Source organism: Schistocerca americana, chromosome 2 (genome assembly GCF_021461395.2).
Source record: "Schistocerca americana isolate TAMUIC-IGC-003095 chromosome 2, iqSchAmer2.1, whole genome shotgun sequence".
Classification (NCBI taxonomy): domain Eukaryota; kingdom Metazoa; phylum Arthropoda; class Insecta; order Orthoptera; family Acrididae; genus Schistocerca; species Schistocerca americana.
In genome coordinates, this window is record NC_060120.1 from 1,112,979,685 (window position 1) to 1,113,006,153 (window position 26,469).

The window sequence follows — 26,469 nt, forward strand, 5'->3', positions numbered from 1 at the left end:
ACATCGCCAATTACGACTGCAGTGGGCACAGGGCCAGCGTCATTCGACCGTCGATCGATGGAAACGTGTCTGCTCTTCGGTTGAATCACTTTTTCTCTACACTAAGTCGATGGCCGTCTCTTTAAACGCCTTCATCGAGGTGAACGGCGGCTTGAAAAGTGTAGCGAGCCACGGACGCTGGCTGGTTGGGTTGAGTGGTTTGGGGAAACAGACCAAACAGCGAGGTCATCGGTCTCATCGGATTAGGGAAGGATGGGGAAGGAAGTAGGCCGTGCCCTTACGAGGGAACCATCCCGGCAGTTGCCTGGAGCGATTTAGGGAAATCACGGGAAACCTAAATCAGGATGGCCGGACGCGGGTTTGAACCGTCGTCCTCCCGAATGAGAGTCCAGTGTGCTAACCACTGCGCCACCTCGCTCTGTCACAGGCTGGTGAGAGCAGTATTATCCTATGGGAAACATGTGCTTGCGTGGGACCTGTGGTAGTAATAGAGGGCGCGCCAACAGCTGCGAACCACCTGCAGCCCGTCATGCTTGAAGTGTTGCCAGATGGCTACGTCATGTTTCAGTAGCATAATTATTCATATATCGGGGCCAGAATCGTGCTACAGTAGTTTTAGGTGTGTTATAGTGAACTCACGTTGATATCACGGCGATGAAATTCGCCTGATGTAAATCGTATGGAACCTATCTGGGTCACTATTGGGCGCTATCACCGCGTACGCAAATCAGTGGCCTTTTGTTTATGCGAATTACATTACCCGTGCGTAGACAGGGCACATACCTCCACAAACCTACCAACAAACTGTCGGATGCCTGATACGCAGAATCAGTAAAGTATTTCGTTCCAAAGACTGACAAACAAGCTATCGAACAGGTGGTGATGATGTTTCGGCTCATCAGTGTATCTAAATGAGCGAAATAAATGAATAAATGAACCATTTCTCTGCCAGTCACGAGGAGACAGGGCGTTGTGAATGGACAACTTGTGGAAAATCTCTTCCTTTATCTCATTAGACCACCTAGTATTCAGCATTCTTCCGTAGCACGACATCTCAAACACTTCCAATCTTTTCCTGCTTTCCCTTACTTCATGATTGAGTTCCACAAAATGCTGTGCTCCAGACAAACATTTTCAGAAATTTCCACCTCATATTACCTCTGTTTGGTACTAGCAGACGTCTTTTAGCGAGAAGTTCCTGTTTTTCGTGCGTTAGTCTGCTTCCTAACTCCTATTTGGCTCGTTTGTCAGGCGTTACTTTGTTTCCCAGGTAGCAGAACCTCTTGAGTCCAGTTGCTACGCGATTCCAGTTTTGGTGTTGAATTTATCGCTGCTTCTGACTACTTCAGTCTCTCTGTACTTTGTTCTCTGTCTACATTCTGTGTTCAGTAGACTATTTATTGTACTCTACAGGTCCTGTAAATCCTCCTTACTTTCACCGACAATAGCAGTGCGCTCAGCGAGACTTAACATTGCTACCTTTACATTGCTACAAAGCTGCTCTTCACGCTGAAATGTAATCCCATTCTTGGACATTTATTCATGTCGTTGCTTTCTCGATGTACATACTAAGCAATATACTAGAAAGACTACACTCCTGCCTTATGCCTTTTCAACGGAGTTCTTCTGCCTGGGAGTTATATTCTTCTGCTTCCCCTCTTGGCTGTTGTTTCCTTTCTCTCTTTCCTTACGGCTTATGCCTACTTTTCTTCGAATTCCGAATAATTTACACAATTTTACGTTGAAGAATGATTTTCTGGGTCGATAGACCTGTAAATGTGTCGTTATTTTTAAGTGCATCCTCCATTACCAAGCATTATCCTCCACAGTAACTTCAGCTGACCATAGCGTCGAAAATGGACTGCGAGAATACATGAAATTCGGGGCTTCGCTGCACCCACTCAACGGTTACCAGTAGAGAACCGTGAATCGTACACTAAGTTTCACCTGTTCCTGTTTTCTCTTTGAGGATATAACCGCAGAATTCACTCCACGGCCATACCTACAGTTCAAATGCGGAAGTGATGCATCCTCGAGGGGATATAAGACGGATACTTAGCACAGTATTTGTGTTGGTAGCGGTTTAGTGCCACTGTTACGTCTGTCTTCCGTTGTGTTGTACAGTGGCAGTGCTGTGGAGAGCGGCGGCCGCGTGAGAATCAACGAGGAGTGGCAGCTGACCATCAGCCCCACCCAGACCTCTGACAGCGGCCAGTACACGTGCTCTGCCGAGAACGCCTTTGGGAGCGACCAGGTGGTCTACTCCGTAACTATAAGAGGTGAGCTCCTCACTTAGATACTACATAGGGAGAATCTATGCCATCATCATACAACTAAAATAAACTAAAAATTACTACATCTGTGTGTGCGTTCTTATCCTACATTTACTAATGTACGTTCGTATGAACACTTTCACGCTGTCACAGAGGTGAGGAACGCTGGAGGTAAGCAGTATTCAGAGTGTTTTAATATGCTTATATTAGTAGCATTAAATTTCCTCGTGCTCGTGTGAAACATCTACCTTGTAGAAATCTCCTTATAAGCTTCCATCATTGCTATCTTCAGGTCTCTGGAGTACTTAAGTTCAGTTTAAATCATGTTTGATTTGAGTCTTCTGTTCCAAATAATGGAACTTTTTTCTTCCGCTTATTTTTGTGTCCTATGTTGCTCACCTTCTAAATATTTTAATTATTGTAACTGTATTGAACAGAATCGAGGAGATACAATTTTCACACTTTCACAGTCTCTGATTTAATTTATCACTACCGCAGACCGATCAAAGTTCTTCAGCCTCTTCCTTTCCGAGTTGGCTGTTATCTTCACAACGCGACCCCGACTTACACCCATATCAGTTTTCCTATCTGGGAAACAACTGAAACTATGCACACACCAGTCTTATTTGACTGGAGGCTCTTAACGTGCAATCACCCTCAACGAGACGTAATCGAGTGTTTAGTCTTAATTAGAAATAAGAGATTAGAAGGGAAGAAACATTTGCTAGAGAGGCCACGGCCATACAGAGAATGAGTGTACGGGAATGGCCCAAATACAATGACAGTAAAATATGTTTAAAGATGCCATCGACGATCATGTTTATGTTATCGTAATACTGTGGGTAGATAAAATTATGTAAATTTGATGTCTAGGAGACTTCTGAATAAAGACAAGAAAACAGTGAGTGACAACACCATAAATGTAAACAGAACATGGTGAGGAACGTCACTGCTGATGCAAGTGTGAAACTCGACAGTTTGATTTGAAGTAATAAACAACATCTTGATGAATTACTCACTGAAAAATGAAAGACGAATGGCTCAATCTGAAATGACGATTCCATAAATATTGGAAGGAACAATACCCGCGGCTGGCTGAAAATGGACGTAAGTAAAATATTGTAAAACTGACATATAATCTTTCAATCTTAAAGTATGGAGTGCCTAATAACTTGCCGATTAACTGTTCCCCGGGCTCACTGGTTTAAAAATGTAATCACTCCAAAGTTTCACTAACATATTCACAATTTTTTTAGAAAACGATAAACATGTCTCAAACGACAAACATTGACACGGTTGGTAACGGTCTGCTGCATTCAATACGCCACACATGTCTCCTGCAATGTGCCAAATGGCGAACAGCCTGTCTGGGCTGCGTAAGCATCTGGCAAGCCTGGGGCGTTGAAATGAGGACTGGAGAGCGCTTCTTGTCCTATACGACGACAATCTCTGCACACGCTCCAGCAGCTACTGTATGACGCTTATATGATCCGGTGTAAGTCACGGGGAACAAAGATTGTGCCTTTACTACATGAATCAGGAGTTTACATGAACCTCTACGGAGAAAACCTCATGGTTGATTGCTGAAGTGAAATAATCGTCGGTATGAAAACTCTGGAACACTTTTTAAAACTGCATTGTAATAGGTTACTCAAGTACGTGGAGTCGACTATTAATTTCTTAACGCCTCGTGGGACCAAAATGGAATTAAATAACTCTAATAAAACACTCCCAATGGATCGAGTGGGTCATTACTGAGCATTCACATTGAAGCAAGAAACTAATATCAACTGCCGCCAGAGCAAAGTAAAGCTCAGTCTGAATAAACAATACGGTAACAGAGCATATTTGCATCATATTTTATTTGTGGTAAGGGAGGAGAGGGCAGGAAGCCGTAGAAGCAATGATAATGTGTATCAGATGCTTCGCAAGGCACAGCATTAGCACCATTATAATATATAGTCAACAGACTGTCAACCATAATGCAAGAACGGGTATGTTGTTTGTTATCTTCCAAATATGTCATTTATTCACCTGCAATAAAGAAATTGCGTCCTGTCAGAAAATGTGTGACTTTAAATCAGGGAATTTCGTAATGAATGGCCAGAATAAGGTGTTACACAGATAAAAAATGTAAACGCAGGTTCCTGAGTCCTTTAGTCCGGCCGTACTGAGTACGCAATACGCTCCTACAAATGTCAGTGCATCAGCCCCGCTACCTACCTGGAAGGGAAAAGCTTCACAGGTGAATTACGTATCGGCTGGGCTCCTAACGAAGCAAGGTTTTGATGGTCGTCACTGCCATGATGCACGAAATGTTCGGGCATGGATTTGCCTAATCCTGTGTTGAAGGAAAGACAGAGAAACTGAACCCAATAAAGCAGTTTCTCTATGATGAAGCAAAGAAACCTCACAAAATGACGCTACCGATTTCATTCGCGATATATTTCGCATCAGCAAGTAATGAAAAAGCCGGCTCGAGAAATGGACCCTTCCAGTTACAAGAAAAAAAATTGAGAATACCAACACAACAGACAACAATGATTACTCAACAAGTAATCAAAAGAAAACTTCAAATTCTATCAAATATAGGCAACTGTCGGAAGACAGAGGAAGAAAAGAAAAGAAAACAGAAAAAAAATGATCAGATTCCCCGGAAACTATCTACTTATGATTAGTCTAAGAATGGAACTTCCCAACAGATGAAATGGTTCAAATGGCTCTGAGCACTATGGGACTCAACTGCTGAGGTCATTAGTCCCTTAGAACTTAGAACTAGTTAAACCTAACTAACCTAAGGACATCACAAATATCCATGCCCGAGGCAGGATTCGAACCTGCGACCGTAGCGGTCTTGCGGTTCCAGACTGCAGCGCCTTTAACCGCACGGCCACTTCGGCCGGCCCCAACAGATGAAAATTGTGTTCTGTACCGGGACTCCAGTCCGGAAGCTTTAGCTATCGCAGACAAATACTGAAGCAACGGAGCCGTACACGCACGATCCACGGCCCTCCCTCAGAGCTTTACCTCCGCCAGACCCTCTCTCCTACCTCCCAAACAATCACAGAAGTCGCCATTTTATACTTCACAGTCATTTTCATTTATTTGATTCGATTTACCACTACTTGTATACCTACTATTCGTATTCCATAAGCAATCGATTGAATATTTCGCTCCAGTAACAGTTGAAACGTTGAACAGTAAACTTAAGAGTTGAATGTAGATTTTTTTATGAGTGTATGGTAGAACTTTTATCATTCACTGCTTTTTCACATTTTAGCTGATTTAGATCTACATCAAAATGACTACTCTGCAATTCACACTTAAGTGCCTGCCAGAGGTTCAACGAATCACCTTCAAGATATCTCTGTACCGTTCCACTTCGCATTAACGCACGGGAAATGCCAACACAAATATTCCCGTGCGAGCTCTAATTTCTCTTATGTTATATTTGCACTATGTAGGTGACCGTCAATAAAAATATGTTCGCATTCCGGAGAGAAAACTGGTGTTTGAAATGTCTTGAAAAAATATCGCCGCAACAAGAAACGCGGTTTAATGATTCCCACCACAACTTGCGTTTCATATCCGTGACACTCTCTCCCTGTTTCGACATACCACAAAACTAGTTGCCATTTTTCGAACTTTTTCGATGTCTTCCATCAATTCTGTCTGATATGGATCACATACAGCGAAAAATACTCCACCACAGGGCGGACAAGCGTAGTAGAGGCAGTCTCTTTAATAGACCTGTTGTATCTTCTTCATCTACAGCTACATGGATACTCTGCAAATCACATTAAGTGTCTGGCAGAGGGTTCATCGAAGCACTTTCACAATAATTCTCTATTATTCCAGTCTCGAACAGCGCGGAAAAAACGAACACCAATATCTTTCCGTGCGAGCTCCGATTTCCCTTATTTTATTATGATGAGCGTTTTTCGCTCTGTAGGTCGGCATCACCAAAATATTTTCTCATTCGGAGGAGAAAGTTGGTGATTGAAATTTCGTGAGAAGATTCCGCCTCTACGAAAAACGCCTTTGTTCTAATGATGCCCGCCCCAAATCCTGTATCGTGTCAGTGACTTTCTCCGCAAAACGTGCTGTCCTGCTTTGAACTTTCTCGAAGTAGTCCGTTAATCTTGTCTGGTAAGGATCCCACATCACCCTAGCAATACTGAAAAAGAGAGTGGACAAGTGAAATGCAGGCAGTCTCTTCGGTAGATCTGTTGCATCTTCTAAGTGTTTTGTCAATAAAACGCAGTCTTAGGTTCGTTTCTCCATAGCATTTTCTGCGTGTTCTTGTTCGTAATTGTAATCCTTAGGTATTTACTTCAGTTGGCAACCTTTAGATCTAGGTGGTTTATCGTGTACCTCAAACTGAATGGATTCCTTTTAGTGCTGATGTGGATGACCTCAAACTTCTCATTATTCACAGTCAACTGCAACTTTTCACGCAGTACAGATATCTTGTCTAAATCATTTTGGAGTTTGTATTAATCTTCTGATGACTTTACTAGTCGGTAAATGATAGCATCATCTGTAAATAACCTAAGAGCATTGCTCAGATTGTCTGGGTCTAAAACTGTTCCCTGGAGAATGCCAGATGACACTTCTGTTTTACTGCATGATTTTCCATTAGTTACTACGAACTGTTATCTTTCTCGCAGGAAATCGTAAATCCAGTCAAGCAGCTGAGACGAGACGATAGTCCATAGTCACATAATTTGATTAGAAGTCGATTGTAAGGAACGTTGTCAAAAGCCTTCTGGAAATCTAATGACGGTAGTGTGCGATTTGTGACTTTTAGGGAGTGAATTGGAATGTGTTATAAGAAAAAGAAATGAGAAGTAGACGATGGTGTGTTTTAGGGAAGAATGTTTTGGGCAACATGTGGATAGTAAGTGATGGGGAAGACAACTTTGAAGCCAACAGTTGGACAGGGGGGAAGAAAGTGACTAGAAGTGGAGTCATGCCACGGAGAAGGAGGAGAAGGAGAAGAAGAAGAAGAAGAGGAGGAGGAGAAGTACTGCGTTAAATCCGGATGAATGAGCCGATTGAGAGAGACTGAAGAACTAGATTTTGTATTTGAAGGCATTTCCATATCCAAGAATGTAATTTATTCAACAGCTGTCCTCAATACAAGAAAATTGGTAGAATATGCTGTCTTCTTAAAACTTCAAATACGTTAGGAACATTTCATTTGAACCGTAACTGTACTGTATCACTGTGTTGAGGCATGCTTTCTCACTCGCTGTCCGTCGTCGTGTTCCAGTACCGGCGGCTCCCGTCAATCTGAGCGCGTCCGCTGCCGGCCACACCAGCATCCAGCTGCGCTGGCAGCTCCCCAGCGAGGCGCGCACCACTGTGCAAGGTGAGCGCAGAGTTAACATGCAGATGTAAGAGTGTCGTTAGAAATGTGGCGTATCGCCATAGAGGTTACTGGTTCCTGTTTGCCATCAGTTTACGTAGCTACGCGACTTTTATGACTGGGCACTGGGTTGTGAGTTTTCTCCAGCAGCACAAATAAATCATGTTTTAAAAAAATGTGAACAAAGTATTTTCCTCTTGTGGCATTTATCAGCTGTATCATCTATACTATTATTCTACAATACGAGTACACTATTCCGATACAAATTTTATATCATATAGTTTGCTAGGCAATATCACAGATAACGAATATGTTAAGAAAAAGAATAAAATGTAACTGGTTTATGACAGCGTATCGTTATTGGTAGGATACCGGCTTAAATACTGTGCCTGAGTTAACTTGACCTTGAGGTATGATTAACAAAACAAAACAAAATATTCAAATATGTGTGACATCTTATGGGACATAACTGCTAAGATCATCAGTCCCTAAGCTTACACACTACTTAACCTAAATTATCCTAAGGACAAACACACACACCCATGCCCGAGGGAGGACTCGAACCTCCGCCGGGATCAGGCGCTAGGATTAACAATTTGGCAGTGCATCTGCTGTATCACAAACGACACATTTTCAATAGTCGTTGGAAGGAAATAGAAGGCAGTGTATTCGTAATATGAAAACAAGAGCCTGTAGGATACTCATAAAACGTTAGGTTTGTGCTATTCGATTTACTCTCAATTCAAATTCTGTACTCATTAGATTGTTCATTCCGTTCAGTAGATCTTGTAATTTTTCTTCATTTCACTCAGGATAGCAATGTCATCAGCGAATATCCTTTCGCGTTGAATTTTAATTCCACTCCTGAACATTCTTTTCATTTCCATCATTGCTTCTTCGATGTGCAGATTGAACAGTAGGGGGGACAGATTACATCCCTGTCTTGCACGCTTTTAAATCCGTGCTCTTCGTTCTTGGTCGTCCACTCTTATTATTCCCTCTTGTGCCTTGCACATATTGTAGGATACCCGTCTCTCCCTATAGTTTACCCCTATTTTTACACTGTCGAAGGCTTTTTTCTAGGTTGACAAATCCTGTGAACGTGTCTTTATTTTTCTTTTGTCTTGCTTCCATTATCAACCACAATGTCAGAATTGCGTCTCTCGTGCCTCTACCTTTCCTAAAGCCGAACTGATCGTCGCCTAGCACATCCTCAATTTTCTTTTCCATTCGTCTGTATATTATACTTTCCAGCAACTTGGATGCTGTTAAACTGACTGTGCGATAATTCTCGCACTTGTCAGCTCTTGCAGTCTTCGGAATTGTGTGTACGATATTTTTCCGAAAGTTAGCTGGTATGTCGCCAGACTCAGACATTCTATACACTAACGTGAATAGTCGTTTTGTTGTCACTTCCCACAAAGATTTTAGAAATTCTGACGGAATATTCTCTATCCCTTCTGCCTTATTTGATCTTAGGTCCTTCAAAGCTCTTTTATATTGTGAGTCTTATACTGGATCCACTATCTCTTCTAAATCGACTCCTGTTTCCTTTTCTATCACATCATACAAATCTTTCCCCTGATAGTGACTTTTAATGTGTTCTTCCCACCTATCCGCTCTCTCCTTTGCATTTATCAGTAAAATTCCCGTTGCACTTCTAATGTCACCGAAGGGTGTTTGACTTTCCTGCATGCTGAGTCAGTCCTTCCGATAATCATTCCTTTTTCGAAGTCTTCACATTTTTCCTGCAGCCATTTCGTTTAAGCTTCCCTGCACTTCCTATTTATTTCATTCCTCAGCGATTTGTATTTCTGTATTTCTGAGTTTCCCGGAACATTTTTGTACTTTCTTCTTTCATCTATCAAATGAAGTATTTCTTCTGTTACCCGTGGTTTCTTCGCAGGTACCTTCTTTGTACTTATGTTTTTTCTTTCCAACTTCTGTGATGACCCTTTGTAGAGATGTCCATTCCTTTTCCTACTGAGCCATTCCTTATTGCTGTATATATAGCCTTAGAGAACTTCAAACGTATCTCATCATTCTATAGCATTAGAGAACTTCAAACGTATCTCGTCATTCCTTAGTACTTCTGTATTCCACGTCTTTCCGTATTGATTCTTCCTGACTAATAACTTAAACTTCACTCTTCATAACTACTATATTGTGATCTGAGTCTATATCTGCACCTGGGTACACCTTACAATCCGTAATTTGATTTCGGAATCTCCGTCTGACCGTGATGTAATCTAACTGAAATCTTCCCGTATCACCCGCTCGTTTCCAAGTATACCTCCTCCTCTTGTGATTCTCGAACAGACTATTCGCTATTACTAGCTGAAACTAGTTACAGGGCTCAATCTTTCTCCTCTCTCATTCCTTGCCCCAAGCCCATATTATCCAGTAACATTATCTTCTACTTCCTCTACAACGGCATCCAGTCTCCCATGACTATTAGATTTTCATCTCTTTTTACGTGCTGTAATACCTTTTCAATATCCTCATATACTTTCTCTGTATTTTCATCTTGAGTTTTTTCCCTTGAACAGAGTATTCGCTATTACTAGCTAAAACTTGTTAAAGAGCACAAATAGTCTTTCTCCTTTCTCATTCCTTCTCCCAAGCGCTTATTCTCCAGCAACCTTTTCTTCTACTCCTTCCCTTACAACTGCATTCCAATCTCCCACGACTATTAGATTTTCATCTCTTTTTACATACTGCATTACCCTTTCAATATCCTCATATACAGAGTGTTACAAAAAGGTACGGCCAAACTTTCAGGAAACTTTCCTCACACACAAATAAAGGAAAGATGTTATGTGGACATGTGTCTGGAAACGCTTAATTTCCATGTTAGAGCTCATTTTAGCTTCTTCCACCTACGCTCAATGGAGCACGTTTTCATGATTTCATACGGGATACTCTACCTGTGCTGCTAGAACATGTGCCTTCACAAGTACGACACAACATGTGGTTCATGCACGATGGAGCTCCTGCACATTTCAGTCGAAGTGTTCGTACTCTTCTCAACAACAGATCGATGGATTGGTAGAGGCGGACCAATTCCATGGCCTCCACGTTCTCCTGACCTCAACCCTCTTGGCTTTCATTTATGGGGGCATTTGAAAGCTCTTGTCTACGCAACCCCGGTACCAAATATAGAGACTCTTCGTGCTCGTATTGTGGACGGCTGCGATACAATACGCCATTCTCCAGGGCTGCATCAGCGCATCAGGGATTCCATGCGACGGAGGATGGATGCATGTATCCTCGCTAACGGAGGACATTTTGAACATTTCCTGTAAGAAAGTGTTTGAAGTCACGCTGGTACGTTCTGTTGCTGTGTGTTTCCATGATTAATGTGATTTGAAGAGAAGTAATAAAATGAGCTCTAACATGGAAAGTAAGCGTTTCCGGACACATGTCCTCATAACATATTTTCTTTCTTTGTGTGTGAGGAATGTTTCCTGAAAGTTTGGTCGTACCTTTTTGTAACACCCTGTATTTTCTCTGTCTCTTCATCTTCAGCTTGCGACGTCGGCATATAGACTTAAACTATCGTTGTCAGTGTTGGTTTGCTGTCGATTCTGATAAGAACAATCCTATTACTGAACTGTTCACAGAACACACTCTCTGCCCTACCTTCCTATTCAAAACGAATCCTGCTCTCGTTATACAATTTTCTTCTGATGTTGATATTACCCTTTACTCATCTGTCCAGAAATCCTTGGCTTCTTTCCATTTCACTTTACTGACTCGTATTACATCTAGATTGAGCCATTGCATTTCCCTTTTCTGATTCTCTAGTTTCCCTACCACGTTCAAGTTTCTGACATTCGTAGAACGTTATCCTTCCGTTGATTATTCAATCTCTTTGTCATGGTCACCTCCTCCTTGGCACACCCCTCCCGGAGATCCGAAAGGGGAACTATTCGGGAGTCTTCTGCCAATGGAGAGATACTTTATGGTCACTAAACTAATTGTGATTGAGTGATTAACAAATTACTTCTGTCAGCCGTTGCTGTTGTATCTGTTGCAGTGCATTATTTACTTGCAGTAAGTAAATGATTGAAACTATGACATACTGTATGTACTTTTTCTGCACACAGGATATCAGTTGCATTATAAAAAGGAGTTTGGAGAGTGGGAGCAGCTGACCCTGCCGGCAGAGAGCAGGAGCTGGACGGTGAGAGGGCTGCAGTGTGGCTCCAGGTACCAGCTCTACCTGCAGGCGTTCAACAGGGAGGGGCGCAGCGCGGCCACGCCCACCGCTGCCGCGAGGACTCTGGGAACAGGTGGGTGGGGAGCAGCCCAGCAACTGGTAACTCCACTAGGGTCTGGGCGTGCGGAGCGCGGCGTGCCGTGAAGCGAGGTGCCGCCCACCGTGACAGCAGTCGCCAGCGACTTCGATGACCCGTAAACATGATAAAAAGGGCAATATCTTAAAACTATGTGAAATTTTTATATACATGGGTGGCTGTGCAGCAGATCACCTAGTTGTACTTTACTCGTGGCTACCTATTCCTGAAAATAATAAAGATTGGCTATCTGAAGAACAAAGTGTATTTGGAAAAGCCTGGAACAAAAATAAGGTACACAGAGGTGTACACCATGACTGAATAAATACCTAGAAACCTAATTAGCCACTGAAATCGCTACACAGTTGTGCACAGGGACCAAGACCACTGTGTACTAATGCTGAAGAATAGGCTGGTATTGAAAAGCACCGATAATTCGAGAATTAAGGTCAGGCATTTCAGATAACGCAGACTACAACCCAATTCTTGCTTCATGTCATTTTGGCGTAGCTGTCCTGTCTAAGACGCGTTCGACTTTTGGAAGAATTAACACCAACTCGAAACGTTTGCGTAACTCCACAGTAGACTGTTCCCTTACTTTTTTAAATTTTATATCATTTTTTGACTGGACTGACATTTCATTCCATCTGCAGGTAGCAAAAAGACCACATAATAAATTTTTCCACGTTTATTCCGCCCTAACATGCCGTAGTCGTTGTTACAGTACTATTTAGTTTGTTACCGCTAGCTGAGGTACCTGCGGGTAATTTCCGCTTCGGGACATAAACGCAGCAGCTCCCCTCTTCCCCATCCCCATTGCTCATTCCACTGCAGAAGGACCGCGTTGACTTTTGTGTTTCATTCGTGCCTCCGGTGGGGTTCCTCCATCTGAAATAGCCGCCCGAGCTGAGAAAGCACAAAATCAAATGGTTCAAACGGCTCTGAGCACTATGGGACTTAACATCTGAGGTCATCAGTCCCCTAGAGCTTAGAACTACTTAAACCTAACTAACCTAGGGACATCACACACATTCATGCCCGAGGTAGGATTCGAACCTGCGACCGTAGCGATCGCGCGGTTCCGGACTGAAGCGCCTAGAACCGCTCGGCCACACCGGCCGGCGGAGAAAGCACACTCACAAGAATTACGAAAATATTCCTTCCTACATATCAACCCTTTTTTTAAATTTTGATTGAGGCAGTTAGTTGATGTTAGTTAGAAGTATAATTGACAGTAGGTAAGTCACTTTCCATAAAGCATTTTGAACGCAGGATGATGTGGCGCCGGCGTGTGTGGCCGTGCTGTTCTAGGCGCTACAGTCTGGAACCGCGTGACCGCTACGGTCGCAGGTTCGAATCCTGCCTCGGGCATGGATGTGTGTGATGTCCTTAGGTTACTCAGGTTTAATTAGTTCTAAGTTCTAGACGACTGATGACCTAAGAAGTTAGGTCGGATAGTGCTCAGAGCCATTTGAACCAACCATTTGATGATGTGGCGTAAGCAACGCAAAAAAGCAGAACTGTTATTGCAGAAAACAACAAATCAATAAAACAACAAATCAACGCTACGGTGAAACGTTCATAATTATCTTAAGTAATTATTAATTTGCTGCAAGTTCCCAACTAGTTATTTGTTAATGTTAAATCATTAATTATGTATAGTTTTCACTGGAATACATGACTGTACACCCACTTATTTTTACTTGTTGATCACTATGTTGAACGCTTGTAATAACACAAGGTGTGAGACACTGTCGGTTTAAATAGGAGTTTTTTAATATAATTTTAAATTCTTACTCGCAAATGCTTTCAGCACTGGTAACTCGTGTGCATCATCCTTTTAGTGCCTCCCACAATAATTCAACATCCTTAAAACCTAGTTAATGATTTTTTTAAAGAAAGCTGCTGAATTGCAAGCTGAGTACTTGTAATAAATCTGAATGTTTTGCAGTTTCTAGAGTCCTCTGTTGGGTCTCTGTAAGCCACACAAATTTTCTCAGGACCAATTACAATATAAAAACAAAACAAAAAATATTTAAGAAAATCATTCTGATTTTCTTAGAATATTCATATTTCTTTGATATCCTCCAAACTAGAAGAAAGCCAGTCCTACACCCTACTGTGCCACTGCATTTATTCTGTCAGTAAACGAAAGCTAATTCGACTTACTGCCAAGTTGGTGCCATTCAATAAGCTATTTTTTCGTACTGTCTGACGGCGAATGGAGACGTGCTGCATCCCTTCTGTCTTCTTATGCAAACTCTGAGCGACGTGTCTAAAAGTCATGTCGACGCCATGATACATTTCGCACTTCGACAACAACGATATTATACACAGTCATTGCTGTATGTATTTTATTTGCCAATGTGCTCGGCAAACCACCCTCCCGAAATCACAGCACTGATAAAAATTATACTACCGACGCAGTAAATATTCCGAATAGTGCAGCGACATTTTGTTCACAACTGTTTCCTCCAGTCCTTTGTCGTGGGTATCCACTGTCCACATACATCTACATCTACATCTACATCTATACTCCGCGAGCCACCTTACGGTGTGTGGCGGAGGGTACTTATTGTACCACTATCTGATCCCCCCTTCCCTGTTCCATTCACGAATTGTGCGTGGGAAGAACGACTGCTTGTAAGTCTCCGTATTTGCTCTAATTTCTCGGATCTTTTCGTTGTGATCATTACGCGAGATATATGTGGGCGGTAGTAATATGTTGCCCATCTCTTCCCGGAATGTGCTCTCTCGTAATTTCGATAATAAACCTCTCCGTATTGCGTAACGCCTTTCTTGAAGTGTCCGCCACTGGAGCTTGTTCAGCATCTCCGTAACGCTCTCGCGCTGACTAAATGTCCCCATGACGAATCGCGCTGCTTTTCGCTGGATCATGTCTATCTCTTCTATTAATCCAACCTGGTAAGGGTCCCATACTGATGAGCAATACTCAAGAATCGGACGAACAAGCGTTTTGTAAGCTACTTCTTTCTTAATGGCGTAAACGCAGTTTATTAGTCCACTATTCCCCAGACAGCATTGTTTACTTCTTGCATATATACTTACTGACGGGCTTTTTTTTTTTTTTTTTTTTGCAGTCCTGTGACGAAGTGGATAATATTCATAGCTAGTGTGGTCTAAGTCAGCAGTTCAAACCCAACCGCCAACAATTATTTTTTATCCAGTATTTGTTATTTCTGGAAGGTTCTTGAAATATCTTATCAATAAACGTGCTTTCGGTTCTATAAGTTGTTCTTCATTGACGATCCTGCCTTCGGATTTTGACTTGAATATAGTTAAGACGTGACAGTACTACAGAGTTTGTACTTGCTCTGGGATTGTGCTTTATATGTTGTCATAACATTTTTTTCACAACTATCCCAATGTTTTTGATCATAACGGCAGCCTAAAAATATGTGCGGGACCACGACACGAATCTGTGCCATTCGCTGGCAGTGCTCTAGTGACAGCTATTCAGGCAAAATTGACAGCCGCTCTTAAAGGTGTATGTCTGCGAGTATCTCTCTCTTCCCTAGCAATATCTAGCTAACATCTTATGTCTTTTGAATCACTTATTTCAAAAATAAATAGACTTAACTTGCAAAATTGTGCTTTGTCGTATTTTCGTGCGAGAAGTTTCGCTGAGTCACATAGGTCCGCTTCTTTTCACCTGTAGTCAGCATTTATGCGACCATATCTGGGCACATCAAGGTAGGAGCAAATTCTGGCATGAGTTACTCGTTCTTGAATCATGCGGCGTCCGCGTTTCTTCTCCTCGCGATCTAGACATCGAAACGCTATCTTTTAATTAACGATTGTAAATTTCAATAAAACCTCCTCGGTTTTCAAGCCGCGTCAGTGGCTACCTTCGCCATCGTCGTCAGGAGTAAAACGACTGACTGCCGAGGCTGGCACGAGTTTCCGCGTATATAGTCACGAGTGCAGCCGCTGGCACCTGTAAGAGAGGGCCGGAACGACGTTTTCCAGTCAATGTTCAGCTCTGGCCGACTTGTCGAGCTTCCTTTGTTTAATATGTCCCTTGTGCTCAGTAAAACGCTGTGCAGCTGTGCGAATTGTCTGACCTATAAGGATCCTGCTGCACTCTTAAGGGACACCATACACACCGGGCGCGAGGTATGTCGTCATTAACAGGGCGCAGAGTATCTCGTATCTTGGGGGCGGGCCTGGAAAACGGACACAAAATACAGTTTGAGAACAGGAGAGTCTTGACTCGCGCATCAACATGCTGGAACTTCGTTATAAAAGAGGCAGCTGAGATTAGCAAAAATTTTAACAGGGACCAGGTGTACACACTGAGTGGGGCGCGGTGGCGGGCTTTGGATGTCGAAAGGAAGCAACAGCTGATGCTTAACGCTTGTAGGAAGGCGGGAGCGGCAGTTTCAAACGTGGCATCTGCCCCTCGCGCCACCTGACGTCAGTCGGTCCCACAGAGGGCCGGAGCTGCTATGAGCTGCCCAACTCACCTTCCGCTCACGCGTGGTTATGGCCCTCTCTGATTGGTGAAAGCGGCCGTAGTCATAGGTATATAAGTGGGAGACAGTGCCAGTCCCCTTCCCACATCTTCTTCTTTTCCTCGCACACATCCGCACCCTGTATATCGTCCCCCGACTCCATCCCCCACCCCCTGGTGTCTTCTAGCCTCTTGACGTCCCAGACCGTTGCCGCGCCTTTACCGTTGAGTCCTGCCTGCCATCTCTCCATCTCCACACCCTCCTCCTCCTTTCTCAAAGCAACTTTCAGAACCTCCCCCTCTCCGACGACCTTCGCCCTGATCTATCCCCTCAACCAACTCTAACCCCATGTACCCCCTATTCCTCAGGGCTCCCTCTCCCCTCCCCTTCCCTTCCCCTGAGCGGTTTTCCTCCCTCCTACACCCTCTCCCTCTTACGTGCCTCCCCCCACTTCAGTGTCTCTGTGCTCCCTCCTGCCTTGTCTTCCCTCTTCATCTCCCGCCCCGCTCCTGCCTCTTGGCGCGCCCTCTGCCCCCTTTTTCCTCTTCCTACAACCCCCCAGCCCCCTTCCCACCACTGCACCTTCCTCCCATCCCTCCACTCAGGCCTCCTGTCGCACGATAGGTCCCTACCAGCGGTTTTTATTCTTTCTGTGTGCTCCGTTGTTAACAATGGTTTTTTAAGTGCGTCTCGCTCTGTGTGTTTTTATACTGCGGCCAAGATTTAACTTGTGTGTGACTCCAGTGTACTTTAAGTGCCCCACGAATTTCCAGCTGTGTTCTTTTATGTTGACTTTTTTAACTGTCTCCCATTGTGCTAGTGTATATTCCAACTTCCATTATCTCCATTTACTTTGTTTTCATATCCCCCTTTTGGCCATTTTTTATGTATGTGTGCCCCTTTTCTTATATTTTTGTAAAGCGACTTGGCTGAAGAGTGGTGGACTGTGCTGCTGCCGCCCCTCCCCTGCCCATATGGGGCAGGGGCATAAAATTACAATAAAGGAAAAAAAAACAGTCTTGACGATGATGATAAAAATAGCCACCGAGAGCTGAGAATTTTATTCGAACTGACGCAGCTTGAAAACCGAGCAGATTTTATTCAGTCATGCCGCCGCAAAAGACTATGAGGATGTTTGTAAATTTGACACACGTCACTTTTGTTTTCAGCTCCTGTTGCTCCCACGGATTCGAAATTGATACGTGTCAATGCGACGTGGATATCCCTAAACCTGAGCTCGTGGAGCGACGGCGGATGCCCCATCACGTCCGTGGTGGTGGAGTACAAGGCGCGCGGCGAGCCGGCGTGGACGCTGGTCTCCAACAACGCGCAGGTGCGGCCTGGAGACGTGGCGGTGCTGGACCTGGCCTCCGGGGCGAGCTACCGGCTGCGCGTCACGGCGCACAACAGCGCGGGCTCCACAGTCGCCACCTACGACTTCGCCACGCTCACACACGCCGGCGGTGAGCGGGGCTCTGCAAACCACCTCTTCCCACGGATAGCCTCTGTACCTAGAGAGACAGGGGCTCCGGTCCAGATAGTGTACCAAATGTTCAAATGTGTGTGAAATCTTATGGGACTTAACTGCTAAGGTCATCAGTCCCTAAGCTTACACACTACTTAACCTAAATTATCCTAAGGACAAACACACACACCCATGCCCGAGGGAGGACTCGGGATCACCGGGATCAGCCGCACAGTCCATGACTGCAGCGCCCTAGACCGCTCGGCTAATCCTGCGCGGCGATAGTGTACCAATCAGGTCCAATTCAGAGTATACAGATCAATATCTCCATACTTAGCAGTCATACACAAAAGCTCCTTATAGAAAGATCCGTACCCAAAGACTACAAAGTTGCACGAGTCGCTTCTATTCCCAAGAAAGGAAATAGGAGTAATCCGCTGAATTTAAGACTCATATCAATAACGTCATTTTCCAATAGCATTCTAGAAACTACACTGCACTCGAACGTTATCAATTCCCTCAAAGAAATTGATTTATTGAGAAATAGTGAACACAGATTCACGAAAACATCGTTCTTCTGAAATACAACTAGCTCCTGATTCTCACAAAGTAGTGAGTGCTATTGACAGCGACAACAAATTGATATCATATTTTTAAATTTCCAGAAGGCTTTTGACACAGTTTCTCGCAAGCGACTTCTAATTAAATTCCGTGCCAATGGAGAATCGTCTCAGTCGTGTGATTGAATTCGTGATTTCCTGTCAGAAATGTCACAGTTTGCAGTATTTGGCGGAAAGTCATCGAGTAAAACGCAAGTCATACCTGGCGTTCCCCAAGGACGTGTTATAGGCTCTCTGTTGCTCCTGATCTACATAAACGATTTAGGATAAAATCTGAGCAGTCCTCTTAGATTCTTCTCAGATGATGCTGTCAATTACTGCTATGTAAAGTCATCAGATGATCAAAACGAAGTAATCAAAAACGAAATCAAAATTATTTAGTCAACATATCTGCATGTACCTCCATCTTCTGTTTGAGGTATAGGACTACGCGACAGGTAATATGGAACAGGTTGTGATGTCATCTTTGGCCCTCTAGTTTGAGTTGTCCAAGGAGCATGCATGCCCGTGTGAGTATGTTTTTGAGGGTACCAGACCTTATCTGTGATATATTTTTCGTTACTTTATTACTCATGTTGACTTCTCTCTTCAGAATAATCGTTACAGATTACTCTTTTGAAGCAGGTGAGTAGACACCCTCTCGTGGTGATCTGTGTCTTCGTCGTCAATTATGGCTTAATGTAGGTCTTACTTAACAAATAGTAGTGGACTTACCTGACAGATTTCGTATAGTTAGATCATTAGGGTATGAGTACTTTAGGTTTAGTTACTTAGATGTTTCTGTCCATTCAGTTTTATGGTACCCTCATGACGGATGTAACTATAACATCTATGTAATTTTCATCTACATTTAACTGGTGTAACGATGTCTGGGGAGTGGTGATTATTTTCTAGCGACTTTTCCGAGATTACATGATTAAGAAGTGAGATATTCGGATATTATATGATGAAGTGTATATCATCCTGTACTTTGCTAATTTTGGACCCAATGTGTACTTTTATTTGGTTTAATATTTCATGGTATGTACTGGAGTTTACCTCTTGGTTTTTGCGTTGCCCTGCAATCTATGTGGAACAGCCAAAATCCGGTTTGGTTGAGCACTATTCGATATTAAAATCCATAGTGACGTAGTGTAATGATAATTTTGTTATTTGCGCGACTTCCTATAACGAGTCTACTGTTCATTATCTTCATCCCATAGATACTCCCCAGAAGTATAATCTTAGAAATTTTCTTCCCAAATAACTGATGCGGTTCCCATCTTAGAAATAGTGTTCACATAAATAGAAACATAAAAACCTTGTGTTATTGTTGAAAAAGGTGTGCTTTTAGAAAAGTTCACTTACGTAATATCCACTTTTCGGTTGTGGTATCCGTGTCTTATCACATGCGTGGACACATGTTTACTTTTTAATTTTTTCTTTTCGTATTTTTATTCTTTACTTCTTACAGTCATCATCCTAGAGTGTTCTTTTGGTTCCCCTTGTTGAATATTTTTAATAACCATTGAGTACAGCTATGGCGTTTCCATGGGTATAATGTCTTTTAAGCTATCATTCCCGTATGTATATCCACTATAAATAGTACCATTCCTTATAGTATACCTCCTTCACTTTACCTGATATATGATCCTGTTACCTACTTTACATATGAGTATTCGGTCACTTTACCTGTCTTTTACTTTTTGATAAAACCAATAGAGTCTGCCACGTATAACAATACTTTTTTACAGACAGCGGATATACTGGACTGATGGTTGCATTACTGTCACACTTCTGTTTTTTAAACACTTGCATTAGGTTACTGAGGATTTTACAATATGCATGAATAACTAATTAATTTCTGATAGTACATATTACGTTGCATCACGTAGATTAATTAAGACTGAGTTCTTTTAATTGAGTAAGTTAATATACAACATTTGCATCTTTTAGGCATTTCGCTCTGTATTTTAATATGTACTTATTTCTCTGTTATAATCTTCACTCTATATATTTTAATTACGTAAATTAATATTAACATTACATCTTTTAGACAATATGCTCTGTAATTTAATTTTAATGTGTACTTATTGCTGTGGTATAACCGTCACTGTATAGTCCTGAAGATGACGTAATGTATCGTCAAAACTGGTAGCCTAAAAATAAAACCTAAATAACGGCGATTAGCATTGTTTTATTAGATATCTGCATGGTGAAAAAAGTGGCACTTGAATCTAAATCATGAAAACTGTGAAACCATCCACATGAGCACTAAAAAGAACAGGTAAATTTCAGTTACACGATAGCTCACGAAAATCTAAAAGATGTAAACGCAACTAAATACTTAGGAATTACAATTACCAATAACTTAAAGTAGACCGATCATATAAATGATGTTGTTGGGAGAGCAAACGAAAGACTGCGGTTTATTGGCAGAACGCTTGGAAAATGCAACAGGCCTAATAAAGAGACTGTTTACACTTCGCTTGTCCACGCCTATGTGGAGCATTGCTGTGCGTTATGCGATACGCATCAGATAGGACTGACGGAGGACACTGAAAAATTTCAAAGCTGGTTAGCTCGTTTTTTATTGCAAGATAAGGCAGAGAGTGCCACGGATATGATACACAAACTGGGATGGCAGCAACTAAAACAACGGCGTTTTTCGCTACAACAGAACCTTCTCATGAAATCTGAATCACTAACCTTCTCCTCAGAATGTTGTCGCCCACCTACGTAAGAAGCAGTGATCAGAATAATAAAATCAGAGCAATCAGAGCGCGCACGGCACAATCTAAGTGTTCATTTTCTCTGCTCTCTGTCGAGAGTGGAACGGAGACAATTAGCTTAAAGATGGTTCGATGAACCCTCTGCCAGGGACTTAAAATGCGAATTTCACTGTAATTAAGCAGATGTAGGTCTAGATAGCTTTTGATAATGTTCACTGAAATACAACGTAGTTTTCAGTCAGAAGACTGATGTGGTTCATCTATCCACGTTGGTCTATATCGCACACCTCTATTAATCGTTCCATAAGAATTGAAAACCTACACTGATTTTAACGTGTTTCCTGTATTCATGCGTGAATCGTCGGCCGGTGTGGCCGAGCGGTTCTAGGCGCTTCAGTCTGGGACCGCGTGACCGCTACGGTCGCAGGTGCGAATCCTGCCTCGGGCATGGATGTGTGTGATGTCCTTAAGTTAGTTAGGTTTAAGTAGTTCTAAGTTGTAGGGGACTGATGACCTCAGTCCCATAGTGCTCAGAGCCATTTGAAGCCATTTCAACCATACGTGGATCTCACGGCACCCACCCACACTACCCCCCATTACCAAACGGAGCTTCCTGATGCCTCAGGGCGTGTCGTACCAACCAGTACCTTCTTATATTCAAGTCGAACCATAAATTTCTTTTTCACCCAGTTTAATTCTATACATACCCATCTAATCTTCAAAGTTCTTCTGGATCACCACGTTTCAAACTCTTTCCTTCTCTAGTTGTGTGAACTGGTTATCATCTATTTTCACTTTCGGAAAACACTTCGTAACACATAACTTTATATTACCTAGTAAATCCGGCAGTGATTCACAACTGCTAAATACGTACGGTAATTTATACACTCTAAATTCCTTGCCCCCTCTCTCTGTCCATCTCCTCCTCTCGCCTAAATACAACGCCTTTCTCCGTCCGAGGGTTCATTACAGTGTCGTGTAAAAATTTGAAGCAAATTTGTCAAGAACTTTTCGAGATTTTCCCTAACAACGTCTCCCGGCATTCATATATTATACACGTTGGTCCATTGATCGTGACCGGGCCAAATATCTCACGAAATAAGCGTCAAACGAAAAAACTGCAAAGTACGAAACTTGTCTAGCTTGAAGTGGGAAACCAGATGGCGCTATGGTTGGCCAGCTAGATGGCGCTGCCATAGGTCAAACGGTATCAACAGCGTTTGTTTTAATAGTAACCCCCATTTTTATTACATATTCGTGTAGTACGTAAAGAAATATGAATATTTTAGTTGGAACACTTTTTTCGCTTTGTGATAGATGGCGCTGTGATAGTCACAAACATATGGCTCACAATTTTAGACAAACAGTTGGTTCAAAAAAATGGCTCTGAGCACTATGGGACTTAACATCTATGGTCATCAGTCCCCTAGAACTTACAACTACTTAAACCTAGCTAACCTAAGGACTTCACACAACACCCAGTCATCACGAGGCAGAGAAAATCCCGGACCCCGGCGGGAATCGAACCCGGGAACCCGTGCGCGGGAAGCGAGAACGCTACCGCACGGCCACGACGTGCGGACAAACAGTTGGTAACAGGTAGGTTTTCTAAACTAAAATACAGAACGTAGGTACGTTTAAACATTTTATTTCGGTTGTTCCAATGTGATACATGTACCTTTGTGAACTTATCATTTCTGAGAACGCAAGCTGTTACAGCGTCATTACCTGTAAATACCACATTAATGCAATAAATGCTCAAAATGATGTCCGTCAAGCTCAATGCATTTGGCAGTACGTGTAACGACATTACTCTCAACAGCGAGTAGTTCGCCTTCCGTAATGTTCGCACATGCATTGACAATGCGCTAACGCATGTTGTCAGGCGTTGTCAGTGGATCACGATAGCAAATATCCTTTAGCTTTCCCCACAGAAAGAAATTCGGGGACGTCAGATCCGGTGAACGTGCGGGCCATGCTATGGTGCTTCAACGACCAATCCACCTGTCATAAAATATCCTATTCAATACCGCTTCAACCGCACGCGAGCTATCATCCATCATGTTGGAAGTACATCGCCATTCTGACATGCAGTGAAACATCTTGAAGTAACATCGATAGATCATTACGTAGCAAATCAGCATGCATTGCACCATTTAGATTGCCATCGATAAAATGGGGGCCAATTATCCTTCATCCCATAATGCCGCACCATACATTAACCAGCCAAGGTCGTTGATGTTCCACTTGTCGCAGCCATCGTGGATTTTCCGTTGCACAATAGTGCATATTATGCCGGTTTACGTTACCGCTGTTGGTGAATGACGCTTCGTCGGTAAATAGAACGCGTGCAAAAAATCTGTCATCGTCCCGTAATTTCTCTTGTGCCCAGTGGCAGAACTGTACACGATGTTCAAAGTCATCGCCATGCAATTCCTGGTGCATAGAAATATGGTACGGGTGCAGTCGATGTTGATGTAGCATTCTCAACACAGACGTTTTTGATATTTGTGATTCTCGCGCAATTTGTCTGCTACTGATGTGCGGATTAGCCGCGACAGCAGCTAAAACACCTACTTGGGCATCATCATTTGTTGCAGCTCGTGGTTGGCGTTTCACATGTGGCTGAACACTTCCTGTTTCCTTAAATAACGTAACTATCCGGCGAACGGTCCGGACACTTGGATGATGTCGTCCAGGATAGCCCGTAGGGCATTTTGATCACAATAGCCATACATCAACACGATATTGACCTTTGCCGGAATTGGTAAACGGTCCATTTTAACACGGATAATGTATCACGAAGCAAATACCTCCCGAAGTGATGGAATGTTACGTGATACTACGTACTTATACGTTTGTGACTATTACAGCGCCATCTATCACAAAGCGAAAAAAGTGGTCCAACTAAAAAATTCATATTTCCTTACGTACTACACGAATATGTAATAAAAAATGGGCGTTCCCATTTTTAAAAACACATTTGATACTCGTTTGGCCTATGGCAGCGCCATCTAGCGGGGCTCAACCATAGCGCCATCTGGTTTCCCCCTTCAAGCTAGACGAGTTTCGTTCTTTGTAGTTTTTTCGTTTGATGCTTATTTCGTGAGATATTTGGCCCGGTCACTATCAATGGACCACCCTGTATACATAACTATCAAACTGCCTTTTTTTTGTTCTGAAAACGTGGCCCAGCAGAATTGTCAAAATTAACGAATTTTTTTATTTTATTTTTCGTACCAGAAACACCGTTACCATCCACAATTAAGAAAATACCCGCAACCCCCCCCCCAAAAAAAAGTAAAATAAAATAAAATCAGCATAATAGTTCGAGCTCTTCTCAAATAATCATCTTTCGCAATTGATCTTAATTTCTGACTTTCTCGGTTGATCTTCCAAACGTTTTCTTCATACAAACCTTGTCCTGACACAACAAAAACAAAAATCAACCAAATATAGCAAGCCGTCCTTAACTCATATTTCACACATGTGGCAACCGATGTTAATTTCCGACTTTTCCGTTGAATTTTCGAAAAATTTTGTTTCATACCAACCTGATCCTGACAATACCGAAAACAACAACCAAATCGCTGAAGCCGTTGCCAGGCGATGCTCTTTCATAAGTGGGGCAACAGATTTTTATTGTTATAGATGTGAACAAATTTCAATTTTTCAGAAATAATTTTCTTCACATTCTCCGTCTGCACCTTACATCCTGTCTAGTTCGGCAATCATTACTTATTTTCCTGCCAAAACATAAAAACTTGCCATCTAGTTTTAGTATCTCCTTCAGCAGCCGCTGGTTTAAAGAGACTAAATTACATTGCTCTTGTTTTTTACTTTTGTTGATGTTCATCAGGCTGCAGTTATACGAGACGAACGATTTTAAATGGCAGCAATAATTGACAAGAGAGTGAAACAAGGTTGTAGTGCATTCTCAGGGTTTTCGGTTTATACATAGAGCAAGCAGTAAAGCAAACCAAAGAGAAATTTGAAAACGGAACTGAAGTAGAAGGAATAGAAATAAAGCATCTAAGGTATAGCTATGTTGTTCAAATGTGTGTGAAATCTTATGGGAGTTAACTGCTAAGGTCATCAGTCCCTAAGCTTGCACACTACTTAACCTAAATTGTCCTAAAGACAAACACACATACCCATGCCCGAGGGAGGACTCCAACCTCCGCCGGGACCAGCCGCACAGTCCATGAGGTATAGCTATGATATAGCAGTTCTGCCACAGGCGAGGAGGAGGAGGAGAAGGGTTGGGGGTAGGATGTGGAATTTCAGTTGAACGGAATATACAGAACTGAAAAGAGGTTAGAAGATAAATGTCAACAAAGAAAAGAAAATTGGCTTTGGTTGAAGTTGAAAGCGCTAGATTACAAAGTGAGGCCCTAAAGGTATTAGGTGAGATTTGCTATATGTGCAGAAAATTAGAGAGAATGTAAAATGCAGACTGAGCACAGCAAAAAGAGCAATTCTGAAAAAGATAAATTTCCTAATAGCCAACATAGATTTAACCGTTAGCAACTTTTTCGTGAAGGTAATCGTCTACGTGTAGCGTTGTATGGAAGGTCATGAAGAGTTCAGAGACAAAGAGAACAGAAGCGACTGAAATATATTCATTCGTAATAATACTGAAGACTATTCGTCTGCCGACTCTTCCGTTGGCATGAGATGATGAGATAAACTGAAAGTGTGACAGCAATGAATAAAGTGCCTGTCAGTTTGCCCTATTCCCCTAACGGTCTGGCGAAGTTACATCTGACCTGCGATTTTGCTGTTTTCCCTACCGCAACTGAAACAAGACTACATTCCCTCTAGCTGGAGTTTTAGTATTCGAACTGTCTGAAGAGAGACAACACAATGAAAAACAGACAGGTCTTGTGTAATATTACATCTGTTTTCCCAGAAGAACATATTAAATAGAGAAACTGGCTAGAACTAGTTTTGGTGCAGGTCAACGCACAAGAACAATTAAACAGGGAACAAATTACGAACATTGTTGGGCGGTTGATCTAGGGGAGGGGACCAAACAGCGAGATCATTGGTCCCATCGGATTAGGGAAGGATGGGCAAGGAAGTTTGCCGTGCCCTTTCAAAGGAACCAGCCCAGCATTTTCCTGAAGCGATTTAGGGATCTCACGGAAAGCCTATATCAAGGTGGCCGGACGCGGGATTTAATCGCCGTCCTTCCGAATGCGAGTCCAGTGTGCTAACCACTACGTCATCTCGTTCGGTAAGGACATTGTGATG

General features: G+C 42.6%; 1 protein-coding gene across 1 annotated transcript in view; it reads left to right on the forward strand.

Moving 5' to 3' along the window:
• Nucleotides 1–26,469, forward strand: part of LOC124594711 (Down syndrome cell adhesion molecule-like protein 1 homolog) — a 143,664-nt gene that overhangs the window by 79,557 nt on the left and 37,638 nt on the right. Inside the window, exons 11-14 of the mRNA XM_047133079.1 lie at nucleotides 2,125–2,279; nucleotides 7,549–7,647; nucleotides 11,754–11,939; nucleotides 17,587–17,880. Of these exons, the coding sequence (XP_046989035.1) occupies nucleotides 2,125–2,279; nucleotides 7,549–7,647; nucleotides 11,754–11,939; nucleotides 17,587–17,880 (734 nt within the window). The remainder of the gene's footprint in view (nucleotides 1–2,124; nucleotides 2,280–7,548; nucleotides 7,648–11,753; nucleotides 11,940–17,586; nucleotides 17,881–26,469) is intronic.